Here is a 26,645-nt window from a genome sequence, read left to right as displayed (position 1 = left end):
ATGAACAGAATGAGTTTTTTGATATTTAGCGTGTGAACTAAGTACACTCATCTAATGGACAATAGTTAGGAAAGAGCTCTTTTATCTTGTTCAAGTTATTAAATATCACCTAAACAAGTTTTCCATATGAAAGCTCTAAGCATTTTAAAACTGATGTGGATCTATTAAGAACATGATACACTTATTAATACTGAAAATAAAAATATATTTGATTTTTGTTAACAATTGTGATCCCATTTATTTTAAAATTGATCGTAATTTACAGTTGGCAAAGTTCTCGATAATAAACCATTTTATTTAGAGAGAGTGAAACATTATCAGAATGTTATTTTCTGGAGTTAAAAATGATTGCCACCAAAACTAGGCAATAGTTGTTTCGTTTTTTCATTATAAGTCAAAGTGATTAAATTAAAAGTATTATCGATATACAGAAGGAAAACCACAAGATTTGTACTTTTTTTAAAAATTTGGTTCTTGAATATAACAGTATTTCCTAAAAAAGATTGGTTGCTTAGAGACGAAATTGTGTATATGTAAAACAGAGAATGTAGCGGTAACTAAATTCTAATTTAATACCAAAAATGTGAATAACATTTTAATTCAACTATACGTTTGAGATATACGATTACAGTGTATTACATCTTATTTGACATTTAATTTAATCCTGGCATCATGCATTATGTATATGATACATTATTTTGGAAAATATAGACAAAATAAACTGTGATAAAAAAAATCTTAGTAGAAGGTGATGGTATCCAATGCTTTTATTTCCCAGGAAGATAAACAGCAAAAATTAATGTATGAAAAGCATATAAGATACTTTATCACTGATTTGGGTATGAGATCTATCTTATAACCTATATAAATATCAGTGACAATTTTCTTATTATGAATGTGTCAAGAAGGGACTTTCTTATTTTAGAGAAATACAGTTTGCATACGAAAGCTAATGTATAAACTACAAATACTATATATGTTTAGCATATTATTAACTTCATTACCTGGGTCTATAACAGTAATTATCCTGTGAAATAATCATACAATGAATCATAGGAAAATGTCATTTATGTATAAATACTAATGGTTACTACTTTACACATAGACATATTTAGAAATTCATTTATTGCTTCAGAATATGAATAATAATCTATCTAAATATTTGTATAAATAAAGTATATTAAATGTGTATTTCAACTACTGTTTGATAAGTTGTTTTATTTGATATCATATACCAACTCACGTGCAATTGAGTTTCTTCTTATTTAACTCAGTTAAACCTTTTTGTTAACTTATTTAAAGGACAAAGTCATCCGTACTATTACAACTTATTGTACCTTTGTTATTGTTGTGTTTGTATGAAATATGCATGTTGAACATTGCTTACTGCTAGTTTATTATTAACTGCTTAATTGATTCGATGATCCATTCATTTCGTTATATATATACATGTACATTTACACCCTACACACTCTCGGTTTGCTGACTCATTCCTTCGCCTCACTGCTCTGTGACCTGAGTTATCTGCTAATAAAACTGTAGTCGCTGCTTCTCTTTGCCTTCTGTTTTTAAACACCGTTGAAGATTATATGGTAACGGTTACGAGAGTGATTGGTCACCGAAGCACAGTCACTACAATCATAACGATTTTGTAAATGATCTTTAATAGATCACGAAATTCATCTAACCATTACAATTTCATTCAACAGTGAACTACAATAAAATATACATTATAAAATGTTTAATAGCTACTATTTCTTTAAATTCAGTTAATATTGACAATGGACAATATCTTATTTGCACTAATTACTTCATGTTCTAAGCGATTCAATCCTTACAGTTAACTTGGTATTTAACTGAATAGATGTTAGTAATGATTGCTAAATTCACTTTAATTAGTTAATTATATATATTACTGATTATTATGAAAAATACATTTCGAAATGAATATTATAATTTATATTCATACAACATAGTGTGGTGTGGGTTACTTCTATCCACATAAGTAGTTTGTAACGGTGGTCAGGCATAGAATGTATTTCAGTAGAAGTTCGATGAGGAAAGGACGGGAACGGAACGCAATTGGTATGAAAATACATGAACAATGAAATCTGAGATAATGGATTGATGCTTGCAACAGGAACAGTCAAGTTTCAGACTATGGATTGATATTTTGCAAATTATTGATTTACCATATGATTCTCAGATTTTAGTGAGATGTTCTGTAATTTTGTACTCAGATACATTTGATTGTTCCCACTGGTGTTCCTATTCACTGCAAGAGTAGCACAGTGTTATTGGACTAATAAAATTTTATAACGTCAGTGTTCTATTGAAACTGATTTACCGCTAATAAATTTTATATCAAAAGAGAAGTAATCGATCAAAATAAATTGTGATTTCAGATTTTAATTGAGAGATAGGATTATATTTGAATCCTGGATAATGATAATTAACATGTGTGCTCACCAGTGACTAGCTTTGCGAGAAAATTCTCGGAGTTCTTGTGAGAAGCTGTGAGCAGTGGAGCTAATCCGTGTCGGGTAGAGACAGGTATCTAACTCAGTACAATGGAAGATGGTCGTGCAATTTCGTGGATTGGTTGATGTTAGACATTAACACGATTGGATGCCGGCTCAATGGTCCAGTAGGTTGAGGGTTCGCGTGCAAGACTGAAGGCCCTAGGTTGGAATCCCTCGAGCGGGATCGTGAATGCGCACTACTGAGTGCCTAAATAGTACGAAACGGCTGTCCAGTACTTCCAGGTTTCGAATGGTGGTCTAACACCAATGTATTCGTGACCTCAATCAGAAAATTGAAATACATAGTTTGATTTCATATGTTAAAATATTGAGCATTTATCCCTGTCATCACTGTTTGTGTACTGGATGATTTGAAGACGTTTACTAGTTGCTTTGAATTAAAGACTTACTAAATAAAGAATTTAACAGATTTTGATAATTAGTTAAGAATACAGCGAATATTTACCAAATTATTGCTCTGTTAGTTACCGCTGAACTAGCTGAGTAATGACTCTGCCGGCCGTGACGGTAGTTGATTGGAACAGCAAGTGAAACATCGACCAACTTAAGACTATCGACTCATTTTGATGCTTATGCTAACGAACACAAAACCAAGGTCTAGCGCTTTTTTGCAAATGATTTTATCTGTGTATCAATTAAAGATATGGTAACCTTTTTGATTATCAACTGCATAAATCTCCGATGGTAGCGAAATAATGTATTATGATAACTGACTTAAACGGATAATGCGAGAGGCTGAAGATCCTAAGTTTGAGTCCAGTATGAAAGATCATGAATGCATACAACTGAGGAGTCTCGTACTAAAACAAAAAGGCCACCCATTGTTCCAATTATTTGCAATGATGATCTGGCTTTGATTAACTCATGATTTCAAATGTACAGATATCTTATGGTTGTATACGATCATCTCATCTGGAAAATTATGACTCAAAGAACTTGTGAAAGTGTCTACACGCTTGAAAAATTAATTTTGTATATTTGTTCATAAATTATTATAAAGAATGCAAATTTGATAAACTATTTGGTATAAAATAATCTCACTAATTATAACTGATCGAGGTATAACAGTTTATAAAGCAAATATTCGAATAAATACAGATTTTAAGGAGAATTGATTGAATAGAACTTTAATTAATATTACTATTGAAGAAAAAAAGGTGAATGAAATTTAGTTCCTCGCAGAATGATTTGAAGTTTATTATCATTCTATTTCATAACTCTTACAAAGATATATGAGATAGTAAAGCATATTGGATTAGGTCAAGTATGTATGGAATGACATATGATTATAGTTGAAAGAACTATTATATAAAAGATCTTGTAGTGTCGGTTATTATGTTAAGCCCATATACCTCATTTCGGCTTTCGGACAGCCCAATCTATTTATTCTACTTGAGTTATATTCTGAACTTGTTACTTATTCGCTTATCAATCTTGACTGTTTTTATATGAGCGCATATGTGTATGTATATTTCTTATCCCATTACTCATCACATGTCTGTAACTTACTTGTGTGTAACTATAAATATTGATTGACGCTTGAGTAAAAGGGGAGTTGGCCATCACCACTCTGCGTCGTTTCTCTTCTCTCTATTCCATTCGCTTTATATACAAAATATATGTATTTACAAGTCCATTCTCCTTATTCGACTTATTTAATTCCGTTAGTGACTAACGCGATTTTAGTCGACGATTATATACGATTATAGGCGATAACAAACATTCATACGATCTAATTGGAGTCAGATCCACGGGCCACCACAATCTAATTGAATGAACATTTTGAACTCATTAAATTCAATATGAGATTAGTAAACATAGCAACATCTTGAAATAATCAGTAAAAGATCATATATCTCATTCAGAAATAATAATAATATTAATAATTCATACTTACTTCTGTAGTAATTAAACGATTACATTCTAAATGTCCCATAAATAATGTATCATTAGTAAAATTATTTTTTGTATAAGAAGGTAAACTGATACTTATATCAGGTGAACATATATTATCACAGTGTAAATTTGTTAATGTAGATTTAGAAAAAGTATCTTCATTAGTGTTATTATTATTATTATAAAGATCACTATCCCCAGTAACAATATCATTATTATTATTATTATCTTTAACAAATTGAAGTAAATGATCAAGTTTGATTGCATTAGCTAGGGTATTTGGTGTTTTAGGAATAAGTGAACTTTTTTGTGCCATTTCTTGATAATGATTATATTGTACATGAGATAAAACATCACAGAATTCAATTGAATTCTTTTCTATAAAAAAGAAAAGAGGAAAACAACACAAACATCTCGATAAATATTAATGCAAATGACGAGTTTGTTTGGTTAAATTAACAAACATATTAATAATAATAATAATAAATAAACTAAATTGCCATGCACAAATGTACTTGAATTGGACTCATATTACGTAATAAAATACACTTTACTGCATTATCATTTACATCGAAAATCCTCATACTAATGAAAACTGCTGTCAAACTATTTATTGACCCTAATTGGTTGATAAACCTAGTTATTTAGTCACATATTTAAATATAAATAGTCACATTCTAATACAGTATAAATAAAAATTCAAATGTTTTAGTCGTTAACTACTGTTAGATGGAAAAAATATTATGAAATTACAGCACTGTTTCTAGTACGAAGTGACAATACGGTATTCAAGTCGATTTCCAAAAGTAGATTTGATCACATGTATTTCACTAAAAAGATTAATGTTAGAGTGAAATAAATTCATAACTCAGTAGAGTAGCTTTATTTAGTATTTTCAAAGGTTGAAAATTGCAATATTATTAATTATATTGATACCATGAATAACTGATTAATGAGTGGCAAGTAGTAATCAGATGATTATATTTTAAATCAGATTATTAACTGTTGTAAATTAAACTTGTAAAAGTCAGTGTATGCAGAGATATCAGTGATTTGCTTGTGTAAATAAAACATTACCTATTACTTTTGTCTCTTCTACGGATTGAGCCACGTTTATTCTTATTTAGTTATAAGAGCTAGTGGTTATAATTGTTATCCGTGTGTACCTATTCCTGATGTTGGGGATGTTAGATCCCCAGAACTTACTTGGTAAATGCCTTAATTTTGTAGTTTTATTTTGAAAATTTAAATTTTCTTGTTTTTGCACCAAAAGCGCACTTTTCACCTTCGTGTCGTATTTCCCACTTGGGAGAACCTTTGACGCTATTGGTTCGTTGTGTATTTTTAGTATGCTATTTCTGCTACGCTTCCCAAGGACAGTTTTATGCTCTATATATATATATACGTTTAATTTGTGTCTGTTATTATTCACTCGTGCTTCTGGCTTACAGGATACACTTTTCCGTTCCAAGCTTGGACATCTTCCTCTAGTTAGCGGGGCTGGGACGCATCGAATAGCTGGCTTATTGGTCTACGGTCACAAGTCTTTGTTCCATTCGCATACTAACTGAACTCGTAATAGCTTCAAGCCTAGCACCTGGGTTGCCGACAGAAACATTTTGTAGACTAGCAGCATAAGATTACATAGTTTTAAAATCAGTCTCTAAGTCTACCTTACATGTGAAATAAGTTGTGAGATTCGGTACTGGGTACTACACAAACAACGATTTACTTACGAATAAATTGTCTAAATTAACTAGTAGATCAAAAGTGAGTGATATCTTCAAGACAGTTAGGATCAAATGAACATATCGAGTATGGCAGTGTTATCTTACTAACAATCCCCAGTGAATTCATTTTCCCTAAAGTCTTCTGTTGTTATAGTATTTTATTATTTACACTTGAATCTTTGACCAATGTTTCTCAAAACTGCAGAAAACTATAGATCACCCTTTCATTTGTATAATTATCCATTTAATTTGTATTTTTCAATCATACGGAAAAATTCAGAAAAGCAGTAACAATATATTTACACTATCAAGTGATAAGCTTCCTTCTTATTCCATTGACCAATTATTAAAACGTTGAAAACATACAATACTTAAATGACATTTATTCTATCATATATATGTTCTGAAAGCATGAATTTACAGGATATTTTCTACAATGTTTGCATTAAAAACCAACTAGAGAAGCAAAATAAATTTGAATCTATCTTAACGTAATGTAAAACTAGAATAAAAGCCACAAGCTGACTATCAAATATAGCTCAGAACAAATTTATGAATCCGTATTGATGAATCACAAAAGTTCCCGTAATATAACATACCTTTAAGGTTTTTCATCTCTTCTTGAAGTTCATCCGGCTGATTAATATCATCATCATTATCTTTACAAATAACATCAGGAACGTTACTTTTTCCTCTTGTCTTTCTCATTTTTACAGATTGACGTTGTTTTATTGAGGTGAAAATATTCTTACAAGTTGTACGTTTAGCAAACACTCCAATAGTTACAATCAATATAATGCATAATATGGCTGTTGACACAACAATACACATCATGATTAGTTTATTCAATTCAACAGCTCCAGTATTATCCACTTCGGTGATACCAATTAATCCAAGTGATTTTAAATTAGCCAACTGATATTCATCAAGTGTACCAAGACTTCTACCAATTGGTGGTGAGTCAGTGATAATAATCTGAACATCTATTTTACTAGATTTCGGTGGAACTCCACGATCTGATGCTTGAATCGATAAAATTGTAGGAACCTAATTGCACAAATAATGAAGGAGTAGGTTAGTAATTCATTAATAAAGTAAGCATAATTCACTTTCAGAAAAATTAAAATTTACAAGTTCATATTAAGATAACTTTAAAGTTATTCACTACACATTGGTGAAGTCATTCTATTTTATGGTATTAAGGAATTACAGAATGATACAATTTCGTTACTTCGTTACAAATGAAGCACAGTAGAATGCTCATTTATAATCTTAAAGTCTATTTGCGCTACGACACGGAGCGAATGAATTCAAGAATGTGACTGACCCATTAAAATGAAATTGGCTTCGTGATTTCAGTCAACTACAATAACTAAGCTAATTTAACTTGTGATAAGAAGATTATTGGTAAATAGGGCTAGTGAATGCTAGTAGTACTTGTTTCGTTCCAATAGGCTGTTCATGGGATACTAATTTTACTGTAGCTACCCAGTGTTTCGTCATTGTTTTTTCTAAATATAAATCACTGAACCAGCATTTTGTAGGTTTTCAATCATGAACATTGCATTTCTATTGTTTCTTTATTGCTGTGCAAAATGAATTCCATTGAATTAATAAATGTATCCGAATGAACACATGTTTTCAATGCGTCTTAATCATTGTCTATAATATGTTTGGTACATTTATTGAACATTTTCATTCATAAAAATTTATAAATATAAGAGTTGTGGATATTGTTGAATGTTGTTATGCTTGAAAACTAACATGAAGTAAGCCAACACTAAAAAATCTGAGATCATTGAACATCTATTTCATCCTATTATGAGACTACCTACTAGTGCGCATCCAGTAAATTGTCAGGAAGATAAATGCTTAGATGACAGAAATAAACTGGACTGATAAATCTTTGAATTAATCATGAAAAATAGAAAACAAACATACAAACAAATATCATAAGGTTTAATGAAATATTGTACTTGCATCTTTAGATTTCTGAATAGTATTTGTTACAATTATCTCTCCTGTATCATGACGTAATCCAAATATATGTTTGGGATCACCTTTAAGTAAACTGTAATGTATCTCACCATTTCGACCTGAATCTTTATCAACAGCTACTAATCGTGTTACTATAAATCCTTTTTTTTCATGTACAGAAAGTCGAACCTTGAAATTAAGAAATACATATAATGAATAAGTTTATTATTAATTTCTAAATGTTAGTTTTGATATTGCATTAATTGAAGTATATCTATACGAAAAAAAATTAAACAGATTTCAATTAGTGAGTTTAGATTTTTCAATAATGACAACAAACTATTATCAGTATAACTTTGTTATATCATCATGCATAAAATTCATTGATTATGAAAAAACATTTGATAGTGTAAATAGGAGGACGTTATGGAAATTTCTTTGACACTACGGAGTTCCTGAGAAGATTGTCAATATTATCCGGAACTCATACAATGGACTACAGTGCAAGGTCGTACATGGAGGACAGCTGACAGATGCATTCCAAGTAAGGACCGCGGTCAGACAAGGCTGTTTACTCTCTCCCTTCCTCTTTCTTCTGGTGGTCGACTGGATTGTGAAGACCTCGACATCTGAAGGAAAACACGGCATACAATGGACAGGTCAGAACCAATTAGACGAATCGGACTTCGCAGATGACCTAGCCCTCCTATCCAACACACGAACAAATGCAGATGAAGACAGCCAGTGTAGCAGCAGTCTCTGCATCAGTAGGCCTCAGCATACACAAGGGGAAAACCAAGGTCCTCAAATACAACACGGAGAACAGCAATCCAATCACCCTTGATGGCGAAACTCTGGAAGATGTGGAATCCATCACACACCTGGGAAGCATCATCGATGAACAAGGAGGATCAGATGCAGACGTAAAGGCGAGGATTGGCAAAGCAAGGACCGCATTCCTACAATTGAAGAACATATGGAACTCAAAACAACGGTTTGTCAACCAATATCAAAGTGAGAATCTTCAATACGAACGTCAAGGCAGTTTTACTGTACGGAACTTTAAACTTGGAGGACTACTACAACCATCATCGAGAAGGTACAAGTATTTATAAATAGTTGTCTACTCAAGATACTCAACATCCATTGGTCGGATACCATCAGTAACAGCCTTTTGTGGGAGAGAACAAACCAGCTTCCAGCTGAAATGGAAATTAGGAAAAGACGGTGGTAATGAATAGGACATACACTATGCAAATCATCAAACTACATCACGAAGCAAGCCCCAACTTGGAATCCTGAAGTGAAGCGGAAAATTGGAAGGCCGAAGAACACATTACGTCGGGAAATAGAAGCAGATATGAAAAGAATGAATAACAACTGGAAGGAGCTGGAAAGGATTGTTCGGGCCAGGGTTGGATGGCAAATGCTGATGAGCGGCCTATGCTCCTTCACGAGGAGTAACAGACGTAAGTAAGTAAGTCTGTTACATCTACTTTTCCACATGACGTTTGACAAGAACAATGTTTCTAATAGAAATGAAACAGTTTAATTGGATATATTATAGGAAGCTTTATTTAGAAAAACAAAATATTTAGCATGTGAATAATGAGTAACTTTATAAAATTTTGTCATAGCAACAGAAATGTTGTGTTGAATTATTATTTCAAGATAATTTTGAATTAGGTAATATCCAACTTGACATATTCTGTCATAAGGAAATAAAAAATGTAATCAATTAATATGGTTAACCAAAAACATAAATATTATTTTGATTGTTTTAAAAAGTGATATCTGATAACTTCTGTTTGTTGTACAATTTTAATTAGATTTAAGTTTAGTTTACATGTCAATGAGACCAAGTAGTTCGCAAGAAATTAATATAAATAACTATAATGTATATCTCTTTGTCAAGTTCATTTATCTTAAACATATATGTTTATTATACATGTGGATATGGAGGATCCACCTAGGGAATTCGGAAAACCCTGATTACAAATCAATGGTACACATAAGCTCCAGGATCCTCAAGGAACAAATGGCGTGTGAACCAATTATTGGTCACTGGCTATCATGGGACTGCATCTCCTGACGTTTCTCCACTGCCTTGTGGATCAAACCTTTAGGTCAAAGGCTCCGGGAGTGGCCTCCTAAGAAAACCACCTTCTTCGGTGTAGGCCCCTAGGCAGTACCACAACCCACACATAAATTAAGTGAATTGCGTATTCATTGCCCCTCTGTACCAATATTTACGTTCAAATAAAATAAAAATACCATACATGTGCTAATTGATGCTATTTCGAACATATATTAGAAACAAAACTGTTTTCTTCGAGTAAGGCTGCGTAGAATTTATATGACTGAATTTATAGATTTACTTACAACTGAAGTTATTGGTGAATGTAGAACGAACTTAAAGAAGACTAGGAATAAAGAATAAATGAAATAACTTTTGAAGTTTGAGATCGATTTTCATTGTTTTAATATAAATAAAGGCATTCATTTATTTGTATCTTTTTTCAAAAATCAGCAAGAATGTCTACGATATTTGTAAAAACAAATAACTATGCGACTACCGAATCTACATTTCATCATCGCCAATTGATATATGTCCTTTTTTTTCTTAAATGACGGTATAATATTTATCACGAACGTCTGTTGAACGATCATCCCTTAAAAACCTATATCAACATTTGTTTATGACGTAAGTGTTATAAACATAAAATAATGTCTGTGAAAAGAGCCAGTGATTATACACAAGATACAACTGAATTTTAACTTATATACATATATATCAACTACTTAAATACATAGTACATTTTCAGTTAACTGGAAGTCAAGGCTCACAACAGTTTAAGACTAAGATTCATGCTGACAAGTATGAATTAGAAAGATGTATGAATAGTAATAAAGGAACTTTCAAGAACTTATATACTGAATTTCATATTATTGATAAACTATTGTGTTCTAAAGCATGGAAGAAAGCATAAAAATGTATTTTGATAATTTAAGCTGTTTAAATATATTCTTTTATTTGTTATTTTTATTTTCATTCGATTATTCATTGTCAAAAGTTTATATGATGCCGATTACCGATGCAAGAGCAAATGACTGTTAATAAACTAAATAAAATAAGAATAGTGATATGTTTGGGGTTTGGAATCACATTTTTGAAGATGACAAGCACCTAAGTCTTACATTAATGAGCTAATGAAATTGTGCTTATTAGCTAGGCATAAGTGATTGTAATTTTGAGATACAATACTATAAAATATAGAATAATTTATTCATTTCGTATTGTTTGTTTGAACCTTCCCATTGACGTGTACGACCGCAATTGATCAGTCTCCATCTTTGCTTAGAATAATTTATTGTCTGAGTAAATATTTTATATGTTTAATGTAGTTACAATACACATCCTAGAATGCACATACAGAGTATAAACATTTATATGTTGTCAAGTAGTATAAAGAAAGCTTTACGGGCTTACGAGCAAGGAAATCTTTTGTTGTGAATGAAATGTATCAGCACTATTTGTTTGAATATTATGTAATTTTCCAATACATAAAACCGCATATCTAAAAAAGCATTACTCACATCTCGATCAAGATGAAATCACTAAAGCTGTAAACGTTTCGAAGCAATCAATATGATCATCGTTAATTTAAAAATGAAATACATAATAGGGACAATATCAATAGAGTTCGTTTTTCTTACAATGATCTGCATTAAGAAACTTACTCTATTATAACTAGAAACTATTCATATGATGGTGTTTAGTCTTTTGTTCTACATGACATTCATTTATCATTTTATTTATTCAGTTTATCGTTATTGTAAAGTACAACAAAAATAACCTGAAAATAGTTTTATGTTTAATAGTGACTTGAAAGATAAGTAAATCCTTCTTACGTAACAAATAAAGCATAGGAAGAGCTAGAAATTCCTTTCATAGAAGTGTTTGTATCATATTTTTCATTCTGTATAATTCACATGAATTTAACTGCAGACATATTTTTTCAACAGAAGATAGATTACCTACAATTTGAAATTCCAAAGGATGTAAGATTTAAATGACTAAGAAATATTGAAACTGTTTGCTTATCTCATTCTGAATAACCTAAATAAAAATGAAAAGAACAAAACAATCTACGACTTAAGAAACTTATCTAATGATCATAGTCTAATGACTAATTAACTTATTTAAATAATGAAACAAAATAAATATGAAATCGAGCTAATGGGGTATTAGTCAAATATTATTCTTATTGTTCCGTTGTATTATTTAAACTTGGATTAATTCTAATTTGGTTATTTATTCTCTGAAGAAGTGACTTACACTAAGTCACGAAACGTCAGAAAACAAAATATATATGGGTCGTTACTTATCATGTTTTGGGTGTCGTAACCATGTCAGGAAGAGAATTCAATAATAATACTGAAAAAATTATGTTTCTAAAATTAATAGGCTTATGATTTAAACATATTTTTATTCAAGAGAATTAACTCACCTTAAAAACACTTGTGTTTGGATACACAAATATTGGAGTATTATCATTCAGATCTGATACTAATATGCGTACAGTGACTGCAGATGTGTGAATATTATTTTTATTTTGTGATGTTATTTTATGTTTTGATACTTCGTTTATTTCTTCTTCATAATCATCAATTTGATAATTTACCGGTAAATATCTGTTTTCTAACTGAACTCCACCATCAGTAGCTAGAACTGTAAACTGATAAATTGATTGGGACTCTCTATCTATAATACGGTTTGTTTTCAAAAGACCATGAGAATCGATCTGTAAAAATATACAATGAGGTTCTTTATTGAATGAAATTCAACTACACGTATGTATATTACAAAAAATTATTTAATTTAAATAGTTTAACTGAAAAGAAACTGTTCTACCGATGTTTTAATCGGTATTTCGTAGATTTCCTCCTATGTGTAATAATTCTCCATTGTCATAGGTCAAATATTTGTGAGATCTTATGTTGATAAAAAGCTTAGATTGATATGTATACATTGTTTATACTGAGTTATAATGAGGCAATTTTAAACTCAAGTTCAACTTACCACAGTGAATTCTTAAGTGCACCATGTTTCTTAACTATTATTGAAACCGTCAACATTAATTTTGGAGCTTTGTTCATTCCATCCTTTCAATTCATCAGTTCATGTGAAGTATTTCCAAAGGATAATTAATGATAGAAAAACGTTAGAACTATTATAGCGTCTACGAATTTTAGTAGAGATAATCCTTAAAGACTAATAAGCAATCTAATTAATGTTCGACTTACAAAGTTTATCTTTGAAAGAATTAATGCCCTATAAGTCGAAATAATGAAAACAGAAATAAATTGTTGCACAGGTGGAATTACAAGATGAAAATTAGATAAAACTTTATTTAAGTAGAAAGAAGCATCCTAAAAGATTAGTAATTGATTAATAATAAAGATTAAAATTTTTTTAAATATTTCTCTTCAGTGGCTACAATATGCTAAGAGAAGCTGTTTCAACAAAGTCGACTCAAACTATATTTAAGTACTTGTAAAAAATAGTATGTCAACACAATATTAGAATCTTTACAGTAAGTTGTCAGTTATTTCTGATAAAATGTATCTTTATGACAGTTTTACATTAACCACTTAGAATTAGTTAGCTAACATTTCATTACTGTAATGATAAGCAATTAACAGGTGAACGCGGTGGATCTGATGCAGATGTGAAGGCGCGGATCGGAAAAGCAAGAGCAGAATATTTACAACTGAGGAACATCTGGAACTCAAAGCAACTGTCAACCAACACCAATGTCAGGATTTTCAATGCAAATGTCAAGACAGTTCTACCGTATGGGGCAGAAACCTGGAGAATTACGAAAGCCATCATCCAGAAAATACAGGTGTTCATTAACAGTTGCCTACGCAAAGTACGTTGGATCCGTTGGCCGGACACTATTAGCAACAACGTGCTGTGGGAGAAAACAAACCAGATCCCAGCGGAGGAAGAAATCAGGAAGAAGCGCTGGAAGTGGATAGGACACACATTGAGGAAAGCACCGGACTGCGTCACAAGACAAGCTCTCACATGGAATCCTCAAGGCCAAAGGAAAAGAGGAAGACCAAAGAACACATTACGCCGAGAAATGGAAATAGACATGAGAAAAATGAACAGGAATTAGATGGAATTAGAAAAGAAGGCCCAGGACTGAGTGGGTTGGAGAATGCTGGTCGGTGGCCTATGCTCCATTGGGAGAAACAGGCGCAAGTAAGTAAGTACATAATAATAATAACATTTTATAATCTTACATTGAATAATTTCAAAAAGTATCTAAACCATTATGCATAGATTTCATGATTGATAGTTTTGACATAAATTAACTTCTTTATATAGATATTTACCTATGATTATTTTAAATATTTCATTAGATGAATCTTAACGAATTGTTTATTTCAATCATATTTTGTTTTTGGTTATTGTTGTTGTTGGAATTATGTAGGTGGTCTAAGAACAACTGTTGTATATCGACAAATTGTAATGATACATTATCTGGTTTATTTAAATATAATTTAACATATCATCATTTAGTTTGTTTATAAAGAATTTGTTTATTTAGGAAATAATATACCTAAGTTATGTCAATCAATTTATATATTATAATCATATTATTAATGTGTTAATAAAGTATGTTTATAAAGAAGCATTTATGTCTCAATCTTTCTTTTTATTCAACAAATGTAGTTGAATTATTAAAAATACCGTACATATTTTATTAGATTGAGGTTAGCTTCCAAATGCCCAGGTATAGCCGAGAGTGGGGAGAGTCAGCTCTCCCTCTTGAAATACTCTCACATGGCCACGCGTATATAGCCTCTGCCAGGAAGTCCTACTCACTGCCTTCTCGTGGCGGGGGTGTTGTTTACGAACTCGAGAGGAAGATAAGCGGATGTTCGGCACTTTAACAGGGTTGGTGGACATTGGGAGCCTACCTAGGGGAGTCGGAAAACCCTGAATCCAAATCAATGTTGCACATGGGCTCCAGTATCCTAAAGGAACAAATGGCGTATGAACCATTCGTTGATCAATGGCTACCATGAGATTGAGACTCCTTACGTTGTTCCGCTGCCTTGTGGATCAGACCTTCAGGCCGAAGGCTCCGGGAGTGGCCCCCTAAGAGAACCATTTGCTTCGGTTTGGGCACCCGAGCAGTATCACAGCTCTCGCACAAATCAAATGAGATTTGTGTGGCGCATATGTATTTGGTGCCTTCTTGAGCCAATATCTATGTGTTAATTAAAATGAATAAATAAGATTAAGGTTAAATAGAAATAAAACAATAGTCATAAAAAATATATATCTTTTGGTATTGTTTAAAGAGTTAACAATTGCGGTTTATTAGTACCGATTTTCAAATTAGGTAGATAAACAACATAAAAAACTAGATCGCAATGTTTAAAATGGTAAGGAGATTCCATTACTTTATAGTTCTATGTGTTGTACCACAGTCTAATACCTCCTGTGTATAATTTATTCGTTTGTTAATTTAATGAATGTAAACTTAATTTTCACAAATAAATTCGGATGATCTGATAACAGGAATGATGATGTATTTTTGATAATTTATAATTCTTATTCACATATGAGTTTTGAGAACTTCACAAGTCCTTAATGAATAAGATGGTTGATAGAGTGAATATATTAATAGTTCACTGTCATTCGTTTGTTAGTTTAGCAGTATTTCAATGAGAGTATGCTGTCATATAATCTTGTTTTTCATAACTCATGGTTAGTATTAGTTGATTTATCGAGAGCATTGCTAAATGTATAAGTTTTAATCATATTGTTAATATGTTTAGTTCTAGATAGTTCCTCTACTAATTCAGATTTATGTCTACTAATTCATATTCATCGGTTTCATCTAATTAATGATTTCTTTTCACTTCCAGTCTTTTGTGCTTATGTTTTTCCCGGGATTTTTCCTTATTGTTAAGTCAATTGGTTATTTATCAAATAATTTTGTAATTCAGTAAAAACATAGAACACTATCTTTTTACAATGATAATGAAATTCGAAACTTGGAGATGGATGTTAAAACGTTTTGTAACTAATTGATCATCGGTTAGTGATCAATGTCAAGCGTATTAGGTTCTCCTTAGTGCAGATCGAATTCTATAGACCAAGTTACAAAGTGGCCCATAGTCTAGGTGACTGGACATCGCATCCACTGAATTGAGATGAGACTGTAGTCGCAGGTAGTCATCACGAAACCCTGGAACTACTTTTCGTGCTATTCGGCACTCGTCAGCAAGGTGTACCTGTAATCTTGAGAGAAATATTGCCGTGTCACCCAGCTTTACAGATAATTTTTTCTCTCTCGAACTTCAAAATGTTTCATTAGAATCGGTCAGGTTCAATACCTACAGTAGTATTAGGAGATAAAATGGTTGCGAAAGTCAACCACTTCACTTATCTTGAAAGTCCTGGTAACCCATGTAGTTTGATGTTTGGCAAAATCTCGAGATTAGTTTATAATCCTCACCGCTTGTAAAAGCTCAGTATTTCGCTTAGCTTTTCTTTATGTTTGTGAAATGTGACGTTTAAAAGAAGTGGTTATTCGAAAGTTACTAATACTTGGTTAACATTGTCATTGAAGCTTTGAATAGATTAGGTGGAATGAATTACATTATTAAGATCCTTATCTTAGTAGTTAACTAAACATAGTCATCAGTCTGCAGATATGAAAGAGTACTTCATCAAAATGATAAAATAACGACCCAAAGGAATATCATTATAGACATGTTTATTTGGTTGTAGATGGAATAAAAACCAGCCATGCTATAAAATTCATTAGCTTAGATATCTATCATAGATTATGTAGCCAATGTTAACCAAGTCTTTAAAATGATATTCGAATTCATATTAAAGGATCATTTACAATGAAATCAAGTTCATAAGTGAAATATAGACAGAAAATTATGTACTTCTAATATTTCAATAACCTAATTCAGTTTACATATTAATTATACTTATTATAATGTCAAAATAAACACCTTGGTTTTTTCTCAGTTTGATGATAAAATGATTAATTTTCAAAATGAATATTTCCGGTAATTAATTGGAAAATTGACATTATTGATGTTTAATATATTTGTTGATTCCCATCACATAGCATGTATTTTTTTGCTTTTGGTTTGTAATCATTGCGCGGCAATTTAATTTAGCGTTGGTTTTTATAAAATATTTGAAGATTATTCAAGGAAATTTTTGAACATTCAAGCATAACTGGATATAAATAGAGCAGGAACAAACATTGATGGAGAATAGTATGAACTCATATTATTTCGATGTTTGTTCTTGCTCTATTTAAATTCATAAAGGGAACCAATCGCAAAACTGGATAAATGTTTAGTTCTAACATAGAACTCTATATCGATGAGTATTTTATGAATCAAAGAAAACATGAACAGTTCTGGTTGAATACTACTTAATAGTTTTAAATAAAGACTAAATATTTATCTGATGCTATTTAATGTTCAACTGTTGTTGAAATGAGATCAAAGGGTGATGGAAACTTTTATCATAATGAATAGTTTCTATAAGACATTAGTAATAAGGAATAAACTAAATATGATTTTAACTGAGCATAATTCTACTATCTATAGTTACAGTAAAAGATAAACCATGCTACAAACATCAGTAAAAGATGACTAATTTTTCATATTATTTGTTGTAATGATTAGCTAATGAACCAAACAGAAGTGAAGTCAAAAATGTATACATAGATCAATTTCACTGATTGAAATCATGAGACAATTGAAGCTAGACCACTACCACCCAGGACCTATCAGTCTCAGGCCAGACGCTTAACCAACTAGACCTTTCAGCCGGTGCGGGATCGTGGATGTGCACTGCTGAGGAGTCCCATGCTACGACGAAACAGCCGTCCAGTACTTCCAGGTTTTCCATGGTGGTCTAGCTTCAATTGACTCATGAATTTAACTATTGAAATTTCTAAAATCTCCACAGAACCCCTTCTGAACATAGATCAATTGTTCGAAATAATATTTTGTTAAAAATTTACATGAAATTATGTCTAGAATTCATCGCTGTAACTTGTTCAAACTTAAAATCGATAAGCTGGATATGAGAAGAATTCCAAGTTAGTTGTATTGGGAAAAAATCGGATAATCAATTCATTGATAACATTATTTCTTGTATATAATACAAGGAGTAAATCTTTTGGTGCTTGTAAATACCATATATTAAAAAAACTGTATTCAAAAGGACAAGTTTTCGCACACAATATTTAATCCACTGTCAAATCAATAAATGCATACTATATTGAGGACTTCAGTTAATAGATTTAACTTTACTTAATATTTTGATTTAAATGGTTTGTAGTATTGCTAAAATATATGGGGCAAGTATCATATGAACTTCCTTAAATATACTGTAAACGAAATTCTGTTATCAATTCCTTCTAGTTACTGATAGGGCGTGGATCCATGAATAGTTAGTAATTACATTTTTCTTTATATGATTAGTCATTTACTTTCTGATCGGTAGCACAATAGTATTATTGTGGATAAATATTATGCTTACAAATAGTAGTCAAAATTTATTAGTGTACATTCATAAATTCAGTCGGTCTGTCGATTGTTCTGTTGTTTAGAGTCTATTCATCCAAGATCTAAGTTACGAGCCCATAAGCAGATTATCTGTTAATTAGTCTATATTATCCTATTTACTGTATCAATGGGCTATCAGGTCATCACAACAAAAGTCATTGGAATTCGTTGGGTCTGATGGTTATCGGGTTGTTTTTAAACACATTGACTAATACTTAATTTTACATATTCAATTGAGCTAATTCGTTATAATTACTAAATTACACCTTTATGTATAGAAAACTTACAGTTTCTAGATGAGGTTTTCATAAACTACATTATTCTACCAGATAGCGTCACCTACATCAGTCAGGTGAATAATGGTTATGGATGACTAAGTGCCACTTCAATGACAACGATGTTTATAAGATATAAGAAGTTGCATCTGTGTTCATAAACATATTTTCGAAAAACGTCATGGCTGGTAACCAATGCTAATATGGTCTGTATAATTTTGAGATAATGTAGTAATATGGTACAAATAGGATAACTTTATGAGTATACACTGTCCATAGTTATACGATTTTGATATAGTGTAGACTTATTGATTTATTTTTCAACTTACTTCAAAAGGTAAACCGGGATCAAGAAGAGAGTAGATTAACATACTATTCAATCCAATGTCACAATCAGTTGCAACCACCATGCCAATAATTCTTGGTCCAGTATAATTTTGCATAAAATCTTCAACTATAGTAAAATTGTATTCCGATTGAGAAAAGTTTGGTATACAATCATTAATATCATCCAAAATAATATGGACATTTGTGCTTGTCGATAAACTTGGTATACCTGAATCAAATGCAACTACCTAAAAACAATAATTCGGAAGGAAAGCAGTTTTTACAATAAGGCACAATAATTAAAAATCCAAGTTGGATTTATGGTATTTTGGTCTTATGATGAACAAGTCAATATAACAGTTTAAAGCCTTAAGTAGTAAGAATTTACTTTGTCTCTGAACTTGAAGATACTACAAAAGAACATGAGTTAGACTGTCAGGACTTCTAAATGAGTACGGTATATGTGCAAAATTAAAATAGAAACTATTCAATAAGCAACTGGAAAAACTAAAAACCTTTTCGAATTATAAGTATCACTACAATGTTTACTAATTAGTTTAATTAATTTTACAGAACCACGCATACATTTTGATTAATATAGTTTGTGGTTATGTAACCTCCAAAAAAAGGAAAGGAGAACATCTGTGTAATCGTTGAAAGTCATTAAGAATTAAATGTTAACTGACAACATTTTATCTGTTATCAAGATTAGTGATGAAGTGTGAAATCCACGTCGAATTCTAACTTATTTCCATCTACTGCTTCATAAATCTAAAGCACAACATGTAATGTTATTGAAGTAACGACAGAGTGAACTTGTATGTCAATAAACAAGTGATGTTGCTAAAATTTTAATCTGGCTAATTGTGTACATTTTATTATGAACCTGAATACCAGGGATTAAGTTATAAAACAAGACCAGTGAAAATATGAATTTAGTTCTACAATCAAATGTTTTATCATGGGTGTTTATTTAGTTGTGATTGAAATTTTTTAAATTTAACTGGTCTAGTTATATCATACTAACTAGATGGTCAATGGGTCCTAATTATGTAAATCATAAATAGGACGTGACTATATGTTGCCTAGATGTGTGGAACAAAGAATCAGGCAGTTCACTGGAACTAGTTTTGGAAATTAATTTAATATTTGACATCAATTTATAATGTATCTTATCCTAAAATTATATATATATATATCACTATGGTTTTCCTAATTACACAGATATCTTGATAAAGGTCTATCTCATTTATTTGTCATAAACAGTTATACAGAATTATGGAAATTTAAATACAAAACCTGATTATCTAGTCATCTCTTTTTTTGGTCAGTATTTAGTTATGGTTTTTAAAAACGTCTAACATATCTGAAACGTTCCCACATGAAAATGCAAAAAAAACAACATGATAATTGAAGTCATTTGGATGGATACAATAATAATTTATTACCATTTTATGTGAAATAAATTTAAGAAATAATTGATAAAAATGTTACTGTCACATGCTTTATTGACATCTAAATATAGATCGTAATTTCTTAGTTTTCACTGACAAGTAACTAGTTATAGAGTAATAATAATAGTGGTAGCGTTAGTGTAGTGTATACTACTTATGTTGATAGATATAAATAGTATGTAACATCAATAGAAAGTTGAATGTCTAGAGGCAGAATATTGAGAAGATTGAAGAGAACAGATAAGAAAACAAAGAACAATTGTAATAACATCATTATTAGAAGAATCATGAAGCATTGTTTTTATAGTTTACGGAATTACTCTGTGAGTTTGCAATATACAATACATTGGTCCAGCCGAACTCATTTGTTTGTTCACTACAGTAGTAGTTATAATAGCACCAGCAGAAGTAGAAGCAGGGTGGTGTGTGCTACATATATTGATATAAGTAGTATATGACGCGAGTCAGGAATGTAATGTCTGGCGGCAGAAGATGGGGAAGATCAAGTAAGGAGGGACGGGATTAGAAAGCAATTAGTATGGAAATGCAAGAACAATGAAGTTGGAGACAATTATTGAACATTTTGCAAATCGCGTATTATAGTATGATTTTTCTATTTTACCAAGTCACTCTGTAATTTTGTGATAAATATAATTCGATTGTCCCAACCCGTGTTCTGTTCACTACAGTAGTAGTATATCAGCAGTGTAAAAGTAGGTTTTGGTTATTAAATGAAATGAGATAACATCAAACTCATCAGTTTCATGGTTCTGCTATAATCTTACAGCCACTTTATGATGGAATTTCAGATTTGTCCAACTGTCTGCTCTTTTCTATTTATTAATAATATAGTCCATTACTACTATGATGTTCTGTTATATTAAGTTTCTTTAGAATTTCGTTTTGATGAGGATTATTTACGACAAGAGTAACTTACACCAGGTGTAAATACCACCCTTAGCAATCGTTTAATCTTTTTTTGCTGATATTTTCATTTGAAACAAATGATAAGTTGTTTCCTATGTTAATCACTTTGTAAGCTTTAAGAATTGCAAATTTCATAATAATAAGAAAACCATATGTTTGCATAATTATGTTTATTGACTGTTCCCAATTAAAAAAATACCGCCTATTTTTTTGAAGTATAATAGAAAGGGTTACAAATATTTACGTGTATAACAGATTCATTACCAATTTATATTAAGTCCTCAACTACTTAAATTCTCATTCGAAGTTTATGATAATTAGTTAAACTAATTTACTTTTCTTTTATTACTTAAGTGTATGGTATTTAATTCAACCATTTAGTGTTTGTGAATTGTTTAACTATATTGTTCGTACTGCTCAGTAGATAGCTTATTATTATTATTTATTTTATATCTTATTATTGCTAATGTATTTAGGAATAAAAATAAAAAAATTTTTTGCTGTGTTCTGGCCTTTTTTCTGATATTTTTAATGTATTTATGCAATTTCAATAAGATATGTCATGACATTTAAGTCAATTTAGCTAATTTCAAATGGATAATCTACCTGAAATATATCTATATTTCTATGCATTTTTATAAAGAGGAATCGATTGTTTATAATACTTCCCATAGGACAATATATTATGTTATTATTAGACTTATTTTAAAGTATTTCATCAACTTGGTGAGACTACAATTTATGGACGACCTTTTAGCGATGCTGAAGTGATCTTGAGAGTGAACAACTTTTAATTAGGAGTAAATGAGGGTTATAAGGCAGTTAGAATCCTCATTAACAGTTGATGGTTAGTGTTTAAAATTAGATTTAGGGTTTTCATCACGAACGGATATCAGCTATAATGCTCAAACTCTATTTAGCCAAATTGATGAATGAATTCCGCACCCAAATTTGTGACTCGTTATCTTATATCTGATTGGTTCGTCCATAAATTATAGTCTTGCCCACCAACTTCATTACATATTAATTTTTGTTTTCTAAAATAAATCTATAGTGTACATTTAACTAGGAAACCATTGTTTGACAAAGATTTATCTATAGTTTTCAGATATCATTTAAAAGATCATTAAAAGTAACTATACAAGTTTTACCTAAAATTTAAGTAAACATCAAATTTATGGGTATGAGTAACAAACCAATGTGACATTTTCGTTCCATTGAAATAAATACCACTTCTTGAATAGGTATCTGTTTTTTCAGGTTTAAACATTTTGAGTTATTTTCTACTATGAATAATCAAATCAAAGTATCCCAACAACAAATTCATTTGTTATTGTTTACTTGAATCTTCCCATCGATGCTTAGATCTTTTATTCGCATATATGCATACTATGTGTATTGCCTCAATATTGCCTCGATTCACAAGTATTATAAGTAAAGATGGATACTAGCTAAGTGGATAATGCGATAACGTTTGTAGCGAACGGTACTGAATTCGAGTATCAGAATGAACATCAACTCTGAGATACAAGTACATTCAGCTGACGAGTCCCAAATAGGACGAAACACGCGTCGCGAATTCCACTGACAACCACTATCTATATTATTTCAATAATATCTATATAACTAAGTAAAAAAGGTAAATAATTAACTTCTTGAGGATATACTTATTCATTTAACAAAATTATAAATCATTTGAATGAATAAAGAATATTAGTCGGTTTTGGCACGCTCACTCTTTAAAATACTTCAGAAGTGAATTTAATTAAGGAACAAATTCAATATGAGCATTATTATTATTATTTTCCTTCCATATTAACCTTTTATTTATATTTAGTGGTTTAGTAGATAGGAAACTATTTGTATAGTATTAAATTAATTTAAATTAACTATACAACATCAAAGTGCTTTACTTTATTTATTTTTGTCATCGTTATTTCTTAAACCCTTCATACATTTATATTAGTCATTTAATGTTTATTTTAAATTTGTTAATTTCATTTCTATCCTTTAAGTACTACTTTTTAGTTGTTTACTCGTTAAACATTCTTGTTTAATTAGTTAATATAAGAATAAAAATTAATGAAAATTAATATTTTAGTTGTCAAAACTACTTAATCATTATTCTACTGGATATAGAAGCTTAAAATTGTAAAAGACAAACATTTAATTGATAAAATACTTTAATGCACTGACTTAATTGATTAGAAAGTATATATATATATTGTCTTCAGTGAGCTGATATCTCACAACAGACCTGGTTGAACTTCACTAGTCACGGCTTTTTACTAGAACTCTAGGAAATGCTTTATGATGTCAGTTACTAGTGAGTAGATGATGACTGATAGGTCCTGTTTTGGAATCTCGCGGGGGGCCGGGATCATGGATGTGCCCTGCTGACGAGTCCCATTCTGGGAAAAAACGGCCATCCAGTGCTTCCAGGTTTTCAATGGTGGTCTAGCCTCAATTGACTCATGATTTCAACTATTGAAATTGCCAAAATCTCCACAAAACCCCTTCTGATATACTAATATATATTTCACGATTTGATTTCCAACATAATTTTGTTTATATCCAGATTGGTAATAAACCGAAAAACTATTTTTCAGCTCACTTGACGATATGTTCAACTATCTTCATTCAATATATAAACGACAGATCTTCATGTTAACAGGTATACTGTTCTTTGACGTACTGTAGAGTCATTTTTATAATAATATTAATACAAGTGCTAGGTTCATAACCAAATCAATTAAACTTGATATCTTTTATTTTTCAGGACTTCCTATTTGATATCTTAAAATGCTATTTAACCTACACAAATTTTAGTATTATAATTTAAATATATAAAAACATGTATATAGCAATTTATTAATTAAATTCATGAGTCAATTGAAGCTAGACTATCATGGATGGCCTGGAATCACTGGACGGCCATTTCATCCATACAGCATTTATATATTAATAATAATAATAACATTTTACGTATTCTGTTGTATGTAATAAATGTATTTAACTCAATGGTTAAGATGATGAGTCAGTTGAAGCCAGACCACCATGGAAAACCTGGAAGCACTGGACGGCCGTCGCATCCTATTGTGAGACTCCTCAACAGTGCGCATTTATGATAAACAATGATATTTCAATGACATAAAGGAATATTATTTTCATAATTAGATTAATTACATAATCAATTGTGTCATCATTGAATTGTGAATTTTCATGCAAAATAATGATTTAAATAGTTTGCTTTTTTTAAATTAAGAATTAAAATTACTTCGATAAGTGAAATGTATTTCATAAACGATTTGCCAAAAATTAAAAAAATTATTGATTTAAAAGTTAGTTACTATAATAAAATATGAATTACGTAATAGTGTAATCCATTATATTAAATTTTTGATAATCTTTGTGCTAATCAAAATTAAAGTTGATTACAGAATTTATCTATTCAATATGTTTAATTCAATATATTCTAAATGGACTATTCTTTATGCTTAATAACAACGGACAGAATAAAAATTAGATATACGTTTTCTTTTTTTTGCTTTTTGTTGTTGTTTTGTTTTAAGATGATCTGAATTTAATAGTTTCATCAGTATAGTGGTTGTGGAGATTGTTAAGTTCTTGATTGAGATCATGAACCGATTGATGTTAGATCATCATTGAAAAACTGGAAGCACTGGACGGCCACTTCGTCCCATTGTGGGACTCCTCAACAGTGCGCATTCACGATCCCGCTCGCGGGATTCTAACCTAGGGCCTTCAGTCTCGCGCGCGAACGCTCAACCTACTGGACCATCGAACCGGCCTCCAATGCTGTTAATGTCTAACATCAACCAATCCACGAAATTGCACGACCACCTTCCATTGTACTGAGTTAGACACCTGTTTCTACCCTACACGGATTAGCTCCACTGGTCACGGCTTCTCACCAGAACTCCGAGAATTTTCTGACAAAGCTAGTCACTAGTGAGCAGAAATAAATTATCTTTTTTTTTCTAAAATATTTATATTCATTTATCAATGTTAGATGTATATCTCTATGTTATTAATCAGATATACAGTATTACCGGATTCTGTTAAATTTATACTATATAATTGAAATAGTTATCAAAACTATTAAACTACTATCATTGTGTTTTTAAACGATGCAATAACGAGTAAGAAAGATTAGTTCAGCGAAGAGTTCTCTTTTCGGTGAATTCATTTTCAAAGCCGTACAATCGCAAATATATATATACTTATTTTTACAGGATGATAATAATACTGATAATAAACTTCTGTTAAACATGCTGACAATGAGGTTAAATAAACAATGGTATTAAAAACATTTTTTTTAAACAACGAAATTTTAATAATTGTTCGGTTGTTAATGGCTTAAGTATTCATCAAAAGATAGATAGGGAAATTATCATTGGGAAAGGATGGCTCAGCATGATAAGATAAAATGTTGAAATTGAGATGAAATGTAATCAGAATGATCGTAGAAACAGAAATAAACCAGTTGGGGGTAGATGATTTAAAGGGGGAGATCAAAGGGGAAGCAGATGACTGTAATGGAAGATTATGAGAAAGAGAAAAGAGATTATAGGACATTAAGAGAATGATAGAAGAAGAGGTTGTACCAGTCTCTTTTGCACACACAATTCTGGCTTTTACAAATGAATGACTAGTGCTTCGGCCATGCAAAGAAGATGCAGTCTAATTGTCTGTGGAAGAATTCCACTTACCTTTTAACGATAACGAGTATCCAGTTAAGCAATTTTACTTCAATACGGATATGTGGAGGTTGTTGAGATTTAATTTAGATTATGAATCAATCAATGTTAGACAACCATTGAAATCCCAGAAGCATTGGAGCCAATCCGTGTCGGGTGT

General features: G+C 31.0%; 1 protein-coding gene across 1 annotated transcript in view; it reads right to left on the bottom strand.

Moving 5' to 3' along the window:
- The window catches only part of MS3_00010125 (uncharacterized protein), a 79,075-nt gene that overhangs the window by 5,904 nt on the left and 46,526 nt on the right, over positions 1-26,645 (bottom strand). Inside the window, exons 3-7 of the mRNA XM_051218474.1 lie at positions 19,386-19,631; positions 12,658-12,951; positions 8,150-8,335; positions 6,769-7,216; positions 4,441-4,817 (exon numbers count right to left, since the gene is read on the bottom strand). Coding sequence (XP_051074011.1) covers positions 4,441-4,817; positions 6,769-7,216; positions 8,150-8,335; positions 12,658-12,951; positions 19,386-19,631 — 1,551 coding nt within the window. The remainder of the gene's footprint in view (positions 1-4,440; positions 4,818-6,768; positions 7,217-8,149; positions 8,336-12,657; positions 12,952-19,385; positions 19,632-26,645) is intronic.

The sequence above is a fragment of the Schistosoma haematobium genome, chromosome 1, assembly GCF_000699445.3.
Source record: "Schistosoma haematobium chromosome 1, whole genome shotgun sequence".
Classification (NCBI taxonomy): domain Eukaryota; kingdom Metazoa; phylum Platyhelminthes; class Trematoda; order Strigeidida; family Schistosomatidae; genus Schistosoma; species Schistosoma haematobium.
The sequence above is the reverse complement of the archived record's forward strand: the minus strand, read 5'-3'. Positions and strand labels throughout refer to the sequence as shown.